General features: G+C 43.0%; 1 protein-coding gene across 1 annotated transcript in view; it reads left to right on the forward strand.

Moving 5' to 3' along the window:
- Positions 1 to 4,490: 4,490 nt before the first annotated feature.
- Positions 4,491 to 14,626, forward strand: part of wdr27 (WD repeat domain 27) — a 326,961-nt gene continuing 316,825 nt past the window's right edge. The window contains 6 exon segments of the mRNA XM_078405889.1: positions 4,491 to 4,560; positions 4,563 to 4,688; positions 4,691 to 4,713; positions 8,358 to 8,499; positions 12,847 to 12,971; positions 13,833 to 13,946. Of these exon segments, the coding sequence (XP_078262015.1) occupies positions 4,491 to 4,560; positions 4,563 to 4,688; positions 4,691 to 4,713; positions 8,358 to 8,499; positions 12,847 to 12,971; positions 13,833 to 13,946 (600 nt within the window).

Here is a 14,626-nt window from a genome sequence, read left to right on the forward strand (position 1 = left end):
CAGGCTCCTCTCACGGTTGAGTCATAACTACCACCAAGTCTAGGGCAATCAATGGTAAACAGCAAATGTTAGCATTGCTATTGATGATACATTCTACATGAAAGAATAAATTAAATAAACTTCTCTTGCATTGCAATCAAATCATTTTACTGTGGTTTGATTTTTCATCTTCAAGTTATGCCATTTATTATTGAATCTGGCTTTACTCTCTTTCAATTCCTACCTGGTCTTAAATATCTTCTTAATAAATTATTTGGTGATCTCCATGGCAGGGTTGTTGACGGTGGCCACCCTCATTGTCATAGAGATAAAATAGAGATAAACAGCTTGGAAACAGACTCTTTGGCCCAAATGATCAACCCTGACCAAGTTGCTTAACCAAACTAGATCCCGTTTGCCTTCAACTGACCCATATCCCTCCAAATCTTTCTTATCCATCTACCTGTCTAAGTGTCTTTTAAAATTCTTAATTGTACCTAGTTCTATCCTTCATCTGGCAGCTTGTTCCTTAATATCACCACCTTCAGGTCTCTTTTAAATCTTTCCCTTCTCACCTTAAACCTATTCCCTTTAGTCTTGTACGATATACTCTTCTACCCTGAGGAAAAGACTGTAGCCCTTCACCTTATCTATGTTCCTCATGATTTAATATAGCTATGCAAGGTGAACACTCAGCCTCCTATGCTCAAGGATAAAAAGATCCAGCCTCTCCTTTTAGCTCAAAATCTCCAGACCTGGTATCATCCTCATCAATATTTTTTGCACCCTATCCAACTTAATTGTGTCTTTCCTATTGCATATTGATCAAAACTGACCATTATACCCAAAATGCGACCTCACTAATGTCTTTCACAACTGTAACAACCCAACTTCAATATCCAATGCTCTGAAGGCCAGCGTGCCAAAATACATCTTCACCATGCTGTCTCCCTGTGATGGCACTTTCAGGAACTAAGTACTTGTACTCTTCGGTGCATCTACCACAAAGTCCTCGGGGTCCTACTGTTCACTGTGTAAGTCCTATCCTAGTTTAGCTTCCCAAAACGCAACACCTCTCAATTATCTGAATTAAAGTCACAGGAGAATGTGCAAACTCAGCATGAGGGAGAAGGATTGAACCTAGCTCACTGAAGCTGCGAGCCAGTCACCCTACCAGCCCATCACTGTGCCACCCTCAGATCTGGATGGTGGAGAACATCAAACAGTTTTGAGGTTGCATGCATCCATTCACGTGGTAAGTACTCCTTCAAATCCTCATTGTGTATAGTTCAGGCGGATTGAGGTGCCAAATACTGAGTTTCTGCTGCCCTCACTTTTGTGTCTGCATTGATTAGAGCTACAGTAATTCAAGACATCAAATTACCACTTTTGAGTGGCCAGTTAAGGATGGGCAATAAGGACTGGCCACTCAACCAACATCATTTTTTTAAAAGCTTAAATAAATAGAATGGTAGTCAGGCCTCTGGGTTCATATAAGATTCTATGCAAATTTCTTTATTGTATTTCCAATATTTTCCATTTTTGTTAAATTTACATGTACTCGTAATTTCTGCCTGTTTGGTATTTTTCAGAGAGGGAAATTGGTTTATCCTGTTCCTAAAATTGTAAATATTTTATCCAGGTGGTAAAATAATTCTTTCACACTGATTGTACTTAGAATATTGATGACCCCATAAAACCTGGCTTTGTATCGATAGGAAATTCTCAGAAGAGTTACAATGTTTTTTAAATCACATTGAATGAAAAATGAGTTGGTGACTAATTGTGTTCTTGGCAACATGAATGTATTCATGATAATCTCAAAATGTTCCTTTTATTTGGCATGATGTACATTCCTATTCTCCAAATTAAAGTAGGTTTGCTTTTAGTATCGTTTTATACACACATACTCCCATACACATACAAATTCACGAACCTGCAAAATGTTTATTGGGAGATAGAGTTTCTAAATACACACATTCCCATTTAAGGAAATTAATTTCATTTTACTGGGAAAAACAAATGTATGCATGCCTCTATTTATCAAATAAAATTTTAGAATGTAAGTTTTACTTCTTTTTAATTCATGTCAGCCTTCACACAGTGGCAGCCTTCCTGTCTCTGACTCAGAGGTGCATGGTTTCCAACATTTGAAAACATAAACTGGCCTGCCAGTCATTGTTGCCATTTTTCATATGAGACATTGCTAAAATCCTGTCTTCCTTCTTAGGTACAGAAAAAACAATCTCATTGCAATATATAGAGTGAATTTTCCTAGTGCCTTGGCCAAAATGAATCTTGTACAAGATAATAAAAACAGATTAATCAATCATTGCTGTTTATGTGCCAACTGACTTGCACATTATAACTCTAAAAGTAATTAATTTGCTTTGAAGCGCTTTATTCACAAAATGCTGGAGTAACTCAGCAGGTCAGGCAGCATCTCGGGAGAGAAGGAATGGGTGACGTTTCGGGTCGAGACCCTTCTTCAGACTGATGTCAGGGGGGCGGGACAAAGGAAGGATATAGGTGGAGACAGGAAGATAGAGGGAGATCTGGGAAGGAGGAGGGGAAGGGAGGGACAGAGGAGCTATCTGAAGTTGGAGAAGTCGACGTTCATACCACTGGGCTGCAAACTGCCCAGGCGAAATATGAGGTGCTGCTCCTCCAATTTCCGGCGGGCCTCACTATGGCACTGGAGGAGGCCCATGACAGAAAGGTCAGACTGGGAATGGGAGGGGGAGTTAAAGTGCTCGGCCACCGGGAGATCAGTTTTGTTAATGCGGACCGAGCGCAGGTGTTCAGCGAAGCGATCGCCGAGCCTGCGCTTGGTTTCGCCGATGTAGATAAGTTGACATCTAGAGCAGCGGATGCAATAGATGAGGTTGGAGGAGGTACAGGTGAACCTTTGTCTCACCTGGAAAGACTGTTTGGGTCCTTGGATGGAGTTGAGGGGGGAGGTAAAGGGACAGGTGTTGCATCTCGTGCGGTTGCAGGGGAAAGTGCCCGGGGTTGGGGTGGTTTGGGTAGGAAGGGACGAGTGGACCAGGGAGTTACGGAGGGAACGGTCTCTGCGGAACGCAGAGAGGGGAGGGGATGGGAAGATATGGCCAGTGGTGGGGTCCCGTTGTAGGTGACGGAAATGTTGGTGGATGATATGTTGGATCCGCTGGCTGGTGGGGTGGAAGGTGAGGACGAGGGGGATTCTGTCCTTGTTGCGAGTGGGGGGAGGGGGAGCAAGAGCGGAGTTGCGGGATGTAGAAGAGACCCTAGTGAGAGCCTCATCTATAATGGAGGAGGGGAAGCCCCGTTTTCTGAAGAACGAGGACATCTCGGAAGCCCTAGTGTGAAACACCTCATCCCGGGCGCAGATGCGGCGTAGAAGGAGGAATTGGGAGTAGGGGATAGGCTTTTTGCAGGGGACCGGGTGGGAAGAAGTGTAGTCCAGATAGCTGTGCGAGTCGGTGGGTTTGTAGTAAATGTCCGTCACTAGTCTGTCTCCTGTGATGGAGATGGTGAGGTCCAGAAACGGGAGGGAGATGTCAGAGATAGTCCAGGTATATTTAAGGGCAGGATAGAAATTGGAGGTGAAGTGTATGAAGTCAGTGAGTTCTGCATGGGTGCAAGAGGTAGCACCAATGCAGTCGTCAATGTAGCGGAGGTAGAGTTCGGGGATGGGGCCAGTGTACGTCTGGAACAGGGATTGTTCGACGTACCCGACAAAGAGGCAGGCGTAGCTAGGGCCCATGCGAGTGCCCATAGCTACGCCTCTGGTTTGGAGGAAGTGGGAGGAGTCAAATGAGAAGTTGTTGAGGGTAAGAACCAGCTCTGCTAGGCGGAGGAGAGTGTTGGTCGCTGGTTCTACGGTCGAGGAAGAAACGGAGGGCTTCGAGACCATCCTTGTGGGGGATTGAAGTGTAGAGTGACTGGACATCCATGGTGAAGATGAGGGGGTGGGGGCCTGGGAACCGGAAGTTATCCAGGAGATGGAGAGCGTGTGAGGTGTCTTGGACGTAGGTGGGGAGGGATTTAACCAGGGCGGATAGGATGGAGTCGAGGTAGGTAGAGATAAGTTCGGTTGGGGCGCTTTGAAACGCATTGGGTGTTGAGTGGGTGAAAACAATTTATTTTAAAAACTTATTTCTGAGCAGAACATGGCATGGTGAACATGGTTAAATTTGTTCTGAGAGTTTAATGATATAACATCTTAAAATGCATTAATTGATGTGAACATTGATGGTATTTATTGTCCATTCTGAATTGATCGGACTGAAAAGATATTTAAGTGTCAACCACATTGGTGGGTCAGGAGTCGCTTCTTGGCCCAGATTGAATATATCTTCGCTGAAAGACAACTGAAAACCATTTCATCTTTCCATTACTACCTAAACTGTAAACTGGGTATTTCTAATACATTTGTATGATGTGAAATAGAATTTATTTTTCAGAATGATTTGGTACTGAATGTTGGATTTCCCATCTCCAAGAGAAAAACAATAATATTTTGGTTCATGTTGTTTGAATCCCTCCCCATCCAAATGCAACCACCTGATGTACTGCAGCTATCCAATATCATTTTGAACTGATTTCTATTCATGTTTGGCAGTAGTTTTTGACCTACGTTGCGTCCCGTTGCGTGGTTTCGCTGCCATGGGAGACGGTGGAGTTAATGAGAAGCCACAACCTGGGCGCTCAGTGAAGTGAGGCGTTTTCCCAGCCATTTGGAACATGGAGGCGGTGGACATGGCGCAAGGGCAGAACTTTGGAGGGAGCTTCCATGAACGGTTCCCCCGGGTCGGGGAATGCTTCCACCTCCACTTCCAACCGCCGCCGAGCGCGAACCGGCCCGGGGTCGCGCGCATCACAGCCGAGCGGGTGCCCGGGGTCGCGCGCGTCACAGCCGAGCGCGTGCCCGGGGTCGCGCGCGTCGCAGCCGAGCGCGTGCCCGGGGTCGCGCGCAGGCCCATGATTTGGGTCATGTGCTCCCATCTCTGACCCATAGCAACCAAAGATACTATAGCAACCCCAGGACCAGAGTGACCAGCAAGGGGTCTGTCAAAGCAGAATTGTTTCCCTCACCCCTGCACTGCTGTAATCTTCACCAAGAAGTATCAACTGAAAAGAATTGCCTCCAATTTGTGAATTCAGCAGATTTTAATTTTTGTACCCTTTCAAATTTTAAAGGGAAATTATGGTTTGAAGAGGTGTGTCATGGGAAAAAAAAACTAGACCATTGTGTCCAGTGTAGTGTATTGGCCTCAGAGTAATCAGTGGATGAATTGAAGTTCAGATTTATCCTATCCTATGGGAACTGCAAACTACTGGTATATGTTTCAGACTGTGACAGTAATTGGGATCACCGAACAGGGTCATATTGCATGGAAACAGGCCCTTTAACCCACCTTGTCCATGCCAACATTGAGTTCCCAATCTCTATTTCCAATCAAGACTAGCCTCTGATCAGTGATTGTCCTCGACCCCAAAGATAGGGAGGGAAAGTGTTTTGTGTTCATCTGCCCTAACTTCAACTGTGCATGTTCCTGGTTGCTTGGGCAGAGATATTTTATTGTGTAAAAGTAATGACTGTGTGCAGAAACTATTAACTTTACAATGGTTTCCAGTGATCCTTTAGATATTTAATTTTGTAAGTTGGGTAACAGTTTTTATTATTTTGTTTTAGAATGTGTACTGTCCATCAAATTGTGGAAAATGATTATTGGAAAGAAGCCGTTAGAGAGGTGCATTGTGTTGAGTCCAATACTCCACTGTCACACATTCAGATAGCTTGTTGCTGGCAATATTGTGCCTTCCCTCATAACAAACGAGATGTATGCATTTGGAATATCCGTAATCCTATTCTGCAGGTAACTGTGTTCTTTGGAGTAAGAGTAATATGTGTCTTGTTTATCTCACATTATTTTTTAAATCACTCTGAGTTATAAATATAATTTGGAAATACAGCATCTTTTAGAGGAATAATGCCAGTTTTATATAATAACAGGGTGAGGTGAGTGATTATCTCCTTATCTGGAATAATGATGACACAGGATGAAGACTGATACGTCTCTTGTCTATTCTGAACTCCGGTTCTATCAACAGTATTGTCTAGACTTTTAATGATGTCTAAGTTTTCCTGGCCCTGTTTACTTTATGCTGACGCAAAATTCCACTGCCATGTTTATATTAATTTTCAAAAAAAATGTTGGGAGGGAGAAAAAGGAATGACTACCTTAGCAGAAGACTAATATTTTTCTGTGTGGATAGAATCATAACTCTTCAATCCTTTTGCCTTAAACCTTGTGTATTTTCATATCTGGCCTTTGTCTACCATCCTTTTATCAAAAAAAGCCCTCGCCTGTATCAATCTTTTACCTGCCATAGATTTTGTCCTGCCCCATTTCTCATCCAGTCCTCCCCCCCCCCCACCCCACCCCACCCCACATCAGTCTGAAGAAGGGTTCCAACCCAAATAAATATCCTTCCATGTTCTCCAGTTATGCTGCCTGACCCGCTGAGTTACTCCAGCACTTTTATTGTTATGTAGTTTATTCAGTTGCTTTATCTGGCAGGAAATCCAATTAAAGTAGCATAGTGCCATAAACACAGAAAATGCCACAAAATGATTAATAGCCCTGAAATATTCCACAGTGGTTAATTGTACTATTTTATCCAATGTTGTACAATTAGATTATTTTGAATAAAATGATTCAACTTGGTATTCATGGATGTAACATCATGGAAATTTAAGGCAGTGTAGAAGGTTACTCAGGTTATTCCTACTTCCTAGCTCTTGCTCCCTAGCTTCATAGGTTAGGGAATTTCTAAATGTGGTGAGAATTTAGAGTCATAGATTGATACAGTGTGGAAACAGGCCCTTCGGCTCAACTCGCCTACACCGGCCAACAATGCCCCAGCTACACCAGTCCCACTTGCCTGCGCTTGGTCCATAACCCTCCAAACCTGTCCTATCCATGTACCTGTCCAACTGTTTCTTAAACGATGGGATAGTCCCAGCCTCGACTACCTGTTCTGGCAGCTTGTTCCATACACACTCCACCCTCTGTGTGAAAAAATTACCCCTCGAATTCCTATTAAATCATTTCCCCTTCACTTTGAACCTATGTTCCAGAGTAGGGGGCCCTTGATCCCCCTACTCTGGGTAAAAGACTGTGCATCAACCCGATCTATTTCTCTCATGATTTTGTATACCTCTATAAGATCTCCCCTCATTCTCCTACGCTCCATGGAATAGAGACCCAGCCTACTTAACCTCTCACTATAGCTCACACCCTCTAGTCCTGGCAACATCCTCGTAAATCTTTTCTGAACCCTTTCAAGCTTGACAATATCTTTCCTTTAACATGGTGCCCAGAACTGAACACAATATTCTAAATGCGGTCTCACCACCGTCTTATACAACTGCAACATGACCTCCCAACTTCTATACTCAATACTCCGACTGATGAAGGCCAAAGTGCCAAAAGCCTTTTTGAGCACATTATTACCTGTGACTCGACCTTCAAGGAACCATGCACTTGTACTCTTAGATCCGTCTGCTCTACAACACTACCCAGAGGCCTAAATGCCACACCTCACACTTCTCTGTATTAAATTCCATCAACCATTCCTCCGCCCACCTGGCCAATCGATCCAGATCCTGCTGCAATCGTTCACAACCATCTTCACTATCTGCAAAACCATTAACTTTTGTATCATCAGCAAGCTTGCTAATCTTACCCGGTATGTTCTCATCCAAATCATTGATGTAGATGACAATTATAACGGGCCCACCTTGTGGCACACCACTAGTCACAGGCCTCCATTCTGAGAAGCAACCTTCCGCCATCACCCTCTGCTTCCTCCCATGGAGCCAATTTGCGATCCATTCAGCTATCTCTCCTTGGATCCCATGAGATCTAACCTTCCAGAGCAGCCTACGATGCGGCACCTTGTTGAATGCCTTACTAAAGTCCATGTACACAACGTCTACAGCTCTGCCCTCATCAACCTTTTTGCTCACATTTTCAAAAAAATCTATCAGATTTGTGAGACACGACCTCCCACGTACTAAGGCAATTTCTGCCTTAACTACTCTTTCAAAGCAGTGAATTCCAGACCCCCACTGTGCACTAGGTAAAAACATATTCCCCAACTCCCTTCTAGTTCCCCTTGCTCTTGAATTCTACACCTTGGCAGATAAATGCTGATATCCTGCAGGTCTTAACAGTTTTATCTTTGTCTACCTTCAGGGAACCATAGATGTGCTATCCAAGATTACACTGCTCCTTTATAATTAGTCTTTTATTATATCCCTAATTTGACCACTCATATGCCCAAATGTGAAATTATTGACACTTGAATTTATTTGCTTTACATAGAGCCTGGAATTAAAAGGCCATCGTCAGTCAGTTACTGCTCTGGCATTTGGACACCTATGTGAACCAACACTTTTGTGTTCTGCAGCTGAAGATTATATAATTATATGGGATGTAGAAGCATGCCGAATGAGGATAGAGCAAGGTACTAATTTTTCTGATTAATTTTACAACATTAAGATAATTCTAGTTGTTTGTAGAAATAAAGAACTGCAGATGCTGGTTTACACAAAAGGACACAAAGTGCTGAAGTTACTCAGTGGGTCAGGCTGCCTCTGTGGAGAACATGGATAGGTGACGTTTCGGGTCGGGACCCTTCTCCCATCCTGTCCCCAAACGCCCCAAAATATTCTCCAGATATGTTGCCTGACCTGTTGAGTTACCCCAGCACTTTGTGTCGAATTCTAGTTGCTTGACAGATTGTACCTACCTTGTTTTACTTTATAATAATCGCTAGTGGGGAGGGGGGGGGGGGGGGGGGGGGGGGGGGGGGGGGGGGAGGGGAGGGCTTAATCATGGGATTTTTTAAAAACTTACACAGTAAAAATGTCATTTTATAATGTGATTTTGATATGAGGATATATTGTTGGTTTGAACAAAGCACGGCACGGTAGCGCAGCGGTAGAGTTGCTGCTTTACAGCGAATGCAGCGCCGGAGACTCAGGTTCGATCCTGACTACGGGTGCTGCATTGTAAGGAGTTTGTACGTTCTCCCCGTGACCTGCGTGGGTTTTCTCCGAGATCTTCGGTTTCCTCCCACACTCCAAAGACGTACAGGTATGTAGGTTAATTGGCTGGGTAAATGTAAAAATTGTCCCTAGTGGGTGTAGGATAGTGTTAATGTACGGGGATCACTGGGCGGCACGGACTTGGAGGGCCGAAAAGGCCTGTTTCCGGCTGTATATATATATGATATGATATGATATGAAGTGATCTGCACTGAGCCTACAGTTTCTAGGTTTAACTTGCTCAGTATTACATTTCTGGCCAAAGTTAATTAGCACAACTACTTATCCATGGCAATGATTGTTATGACACTTTGGGATAAATTTAATTGTTCGATGTAGGAGAATAAATAATAGTGAATGGCTTACCTATGTATATTTCCTTCCAGTTTAAATTCCATTTTATTTCTATTGAACATTTTGTATAGGAATATAATGAACAAAAACAGGAAGGTCGCCTGTACTCGTTAGTTCAGGTGCAATCACAGGCACAAATATTTGGGTCTTAATTGTGGTAACACCCAGTAGGTCAGGCACACTTGTGGAAAAACAAGCTGGGTCAAAGACCATTTATCAGAATGTTTTGTTGAAGGGCTTTGATCTGAAATGTCAACACTGTTTCTCTTTCCACAGATGCTGCATGTCCTATAGACAATAGACAATAGGTGCAGGAGTAGGCCATTCGGCCCTTCGAGCCAGCACCACCATTCAATGTGATCATGGCTGATCATTCTCAATCAGTACCCCGTTCCTGCCTTCTCCCCATACCCCCTGACTCCGCTATCCTTAAGAGCTCTATCTAGCTCTCTCTTGAAAGCATTCAGAGAATTGGCCTCCACTGCCTTCTGAGGCAGAGAATTCCACAGATTTACAACACTACAGAATAGAAATGACTATTTCTGGCATTTTCTGTTTTTTTAAGACTTTGAGTGTCTGCGGTTTTCTGGTTTTCATTTGATGGTTATGTTTACGATTTGCTTGGAAGTAGCAACAGAAGAAACCCTACAGCATTAAAATGTTAGAAGACAGCGATCAGCAATGCTGATCTTTTCAAATGTGGAATAACCGAGTTCATCTTTGTAATCAATGTAGCAGTTGGTCAATCTTTTTACCCAAAATCTCTGTAGTTTGATCTTATCACTCATCTGCAGTCAATTTGATGGGCAATAAATCTTTTGTATTTACCACCTGAAATTTAATGTCTTTGACTTCCAACTGCCCATTCCAATATCTGCCGCTGCCAATCTCCTATCCCCCCACATCCGGACCAAACTCAGATCCTGGGGGGACAGGGCTTTCTCCACCGCTGCTCCCACCCTATGGAACTCACTACCCCAAACCGTTAGAGACTCCTCCACACTCACCACATTCAAAACATCGCTGAAGTCTCACCTGTTCAGTACTGCCTTCAACCACTGAAGGTCACCTCACCTTCTGTCTCCTTTCTCTGTTCATTTATTTATTTACTTATTTATCTATTTATTCATTTCCCTATGTTCTCAAAATCTCTGTAAAGCGTCTGAGTATATGAAAAGTGCTATATAAATAAAATGCATTATTATTATTATTATTATTATTAAATGCGGCAAGGGAGATGCCGTGGTAGTCTAGCAGGCTGATCTCTACGTGTTAAGACCAGACACCAGCTTTCAGACCACACCTCTTAACTTGACCGTGACCCCACAAACGAATACTAGGCCACCATCTCCCAGACTGTTACCAATCTCATCACCTCTGGAGATATCTCCTCCACAGCCTCCATACTTGTAGTTCCACAACCCCTTACCTGCCATTTCTTTCTCCTTCCCAAAATTCACAAATCAGTTTGCCCTGGCAGATTCTTTGTTTCTGCCTGCGTGTGTCCCTCCAAACTTGGCTCTAAATATCTATTTTGTTCCCCCTTGTCCAGTCCCTTCTGACCTACATCCGAGACATCACAACACATCAATAATTTTCAACACTTCAATAATTTTACAAAGGTACACTAGCACTGTCCCCCAACTCTCCGCTGCATTGGGGCTGCCTCTGGGGCTCATGCAGAAGTCATTAATTTCATCAACTTTACCTCTAACTTCCACCCTTGGACTATCTCCCTGTTCCCTTTCTCAATCTCTCTATCAAGTGATGTCAACTATAAACTCATTGACTCCCACCCTTATCTGGACTACACCTGCTCACACCCTGACTCTTGCAAGGATGCCATTCCCTGCTCTCAATTTCTCAGAGTTCGCCACATCTGTCCCCAAGATGAGGCTTCCCACTCTATGACATCCAAGGTGTCCTCTTTTTTTTGTAATTGTGGTTCCCCCCCTGCTGTTGTAGATGGATTCCTCTGTGTCCCATAGTTCTATTATTTTTCCTCACTCCCTCTCCTAGACAGAACAAGGATAGAGTTCCCCTCATCCTTACCTTTCACTCCATCAGCTTCTGTATCCAGTACACCATTCTCTGACATTTCTGTCACCTTCATCGTAATTCCACAACCAGTCAAATCTTCCCTTCCCACCCCTTTCTGCTTTCTGCAGAGACCATAACTCCTTGGTTCACTCATTCCTTCCCACCCAAACCACCCTCCTGCTTTCCCCTGCAACCTCAGGAGATGTCTGTACACCTCCTCCCCTGCATCCATCCAGAGACCCCAGCAGTTCTTTCAGGTAGACAGAGGTTCAATGCACTTCCTCTAACCTTGTCGACTGTATTCGGTGCTTTAGATGTGGCCTCCTTTACATCAGTGAGACTAGGTGTTGACAAGGCAACTGTTTCACCAAACACTTATGCTCGGTCCACCTAGATGGGCCTCCAGATTGCTAACCATTTTAACTCTCCATTCCCAAAATGACCTTTCTGTCTTTAGCCTGCTCTAGTGCCAGTAAGGCCACATGCAAACTGGATGAACAGCATCTTAATTCCGCTTGTGTAGCTTGCAACCAAATGGCATGAAAATTGAATTCTCCAATTTTAGGTACCAATTCCCCCCCCTGTTTTTCCTCCCCTGTGCTCCACCCGGGTGTGCAACCAATTCTCCCACTATCCCACCCCCTCATCCCTTTGCCTACCCCCACCAATATCCCATTCTGGCTTCACATTTCACTCCTCTTCTCTCCTTATCTGACACCCTTTTGCCTTCTTTTCATTTCTAGGCTTTGCTGACACATTTTCCAATCAAATTTCAACTATCATTTGCTTGGCTTTGTCCTGCCCTCGCCTCTTTTCCAGCTTCCCCCCCCCCCCCCAGTAGTCTGAAGAAGTGTCCTAAATCAAAACATCACCTATCCCTATCTTCTAGAGATGCTGTTGAACTGCTGAGTTACTCTACACTTTGTGTTTTGCTCAAGATTCCAGCATCTGCTGTTCCTTGTCTCTCTATTAATATACATTGCACCTTGCTTTTGGCCTCAGAAAGATTGACAGTGTTTCCCTTTTAAATATAGATGACTTTTCCCAGTCCTATATCCAATTTATCAATGTACTTCAAAGCAAAATCAGCCCCAGAATTGTCCCAGTGGAACAGTGTTAATCACTCGCAATGCTCTGAGAAACTTCTCACACAATATTTCATGCTTTTTCCTTCATCTAATATTACTCCAGTTTGTTAACATTCTCCTGAAGCTTGTCAAATAATCTTCTGTGTGAATCCTGGTCAAAGATTTCCTACTGCTGTTTTCAAACAATAGAAATAAATATCCAGTCCTTATGAACAAACTTCACATAATGTTTACTTTTAGTTGTTTGGATATGATTGATACTATTCAACTTGAAACTTTCAGGCTTTGTACCGAGAGGAACTGTTGTAGGAACTCTATTGGGAATGGTGCTATATTTATGCTTCAGTCCAGATGATCAAATAGTGGCTGCTTGTACCGGCAACAAAATCTATGTGTTAAACTGTAAGGTAAGTTTAAACAACAGCAGTTATTGTGCATGTGCATTGTGCATTTAAACTTGGTGATAAAAGATCAACACCATTTTTTTTGTCCTAGCCTCATATCCCTATTGTTTCTCTATATCCGGATTTTTTTTTTTAATTTCAAAAACAAACCTTATTCATTATAACAATACATACAAAAGATAAACCCAATGTAATGCATTTTTAATGTAATTCAGTTTATACATTCTGATTTGCTGGTTCTAGACATAGTAGTGTTAGCACATCTGTCGTTAGCACATCTGTCGCAACAACCTGGAGCTCAGTGCTCTTAAGACAATGGAATTGATTGTAGACTTTAGGAGAGCTCCCCCTCCCCTCCCCCCACTCACCATCAGCAACACCACAATCACATCTGTGGAGTCATTTAAGATCCTTGGAACCATCATCTCCAGAGACCTTAAATGGGAGGCCACCATCGACTCCACAGTCAAAAAGGCCCAACAGAGGATGAGAACTTCCTGCGGCAGCTGAGAAAACACAATCTGCCACAGGCAATGATGGTCCAGTTTTATACTGCCATCATAGAGTCTGTCCTCACCTTCTCCATCATGGTCTGGTTTGGCTTTTATATTTCTCTGAATAAATGACCAGTGTGTAGTATGTCACCTTTCTATTACTGATAATCAGATGCACATGTAAAAGTGAATCATAGAGCTGTAAAGTTGAGCAGGAAGGAAGGAAGTCTGAACAAAGGGTCTCGACCCAAAACGTCACTCAGTCCTTCTCTCTAGCGATGCTGTCTGTCCCGCTGAGTTACTCCAGCTTTTTGAGTCTATCTTTGCTGTAAGGTTGAACTATTTATCTTTGCATTTAATTCCCTTTTAGCAGGAGGATATTTTGGCTGTTTTCGAAGGCCATCTTGGTGTGGTAACAGCTGCAGAATTTTGTCCTTGGCAATCAAACATACTTATATCGATCTCGGAGGACAGGACCTTTAAGGTATGAAAGTTTCAGTTGTAAAAGATTATTTATAAGTAAGATTGTTTATTTTCCAGGAAATTTTAATCCACCCACCGTGCCCCAATGTTCACAGTCAGAGTTTATCAGTCAGTCCGCGGTGATCTTCCCATCTTAATAATATGTCCATATCTCAATTTATGAAGACATTAGGAACTTCAGTTGTTGGAATCTTGCGTAGAATGGAAAGTAACTCAATGGGCCAGTTAACATTCTGGAGGACCTGAATAGGTGATGTTTTGGGTTGGGACCATTCTTCAGATCCTTCCCGGTTTAGGGTCCCAGGTTTTCCATCTTCCAAGTGTATGTCATTCACATGACATATCTACCCTTCTGGATCATTTTTGATTGTTGTATTACTTAGGGCATGAGAATAATAGACATTACTAGCACAGTTTGTTAGATGCTAGCATCTGTTTATTCAAACTTTCTTTTCTCTGTATCCTTTCCAATTATGTCCAATTACTTTTTGCATAATTTGTAATCTCTACTCCAACGGCTACCTGGGACATTTCAGATCAGAAACACTATGTGGCAATAAAAAGCCTCTTGACTGAGGGAGTAAAATTCAACTTGCACCCATCCATTTCATGTTTGAAAAATTGATGCATAGAACTGAAAAATACAATATGATATTGATGGTTGTTGTCAGCTGTCTAAGG

Source organism: Rhinoraja longicauda, chromosome 9 (genome assembly GCF_053455715.1).
Source record: "Rhinoraja longicauda isolate Sanriku21f chromosome 9, sRhiLon1.1, whole genome shotgun sequence".
Lineage (NCBI taxonomy): Eukaryota > Metazoa > Chordata > Chondrichthyes > Rajiformes > Arhynchobatidae > Rhinoraja > Rhinoraja longicauda.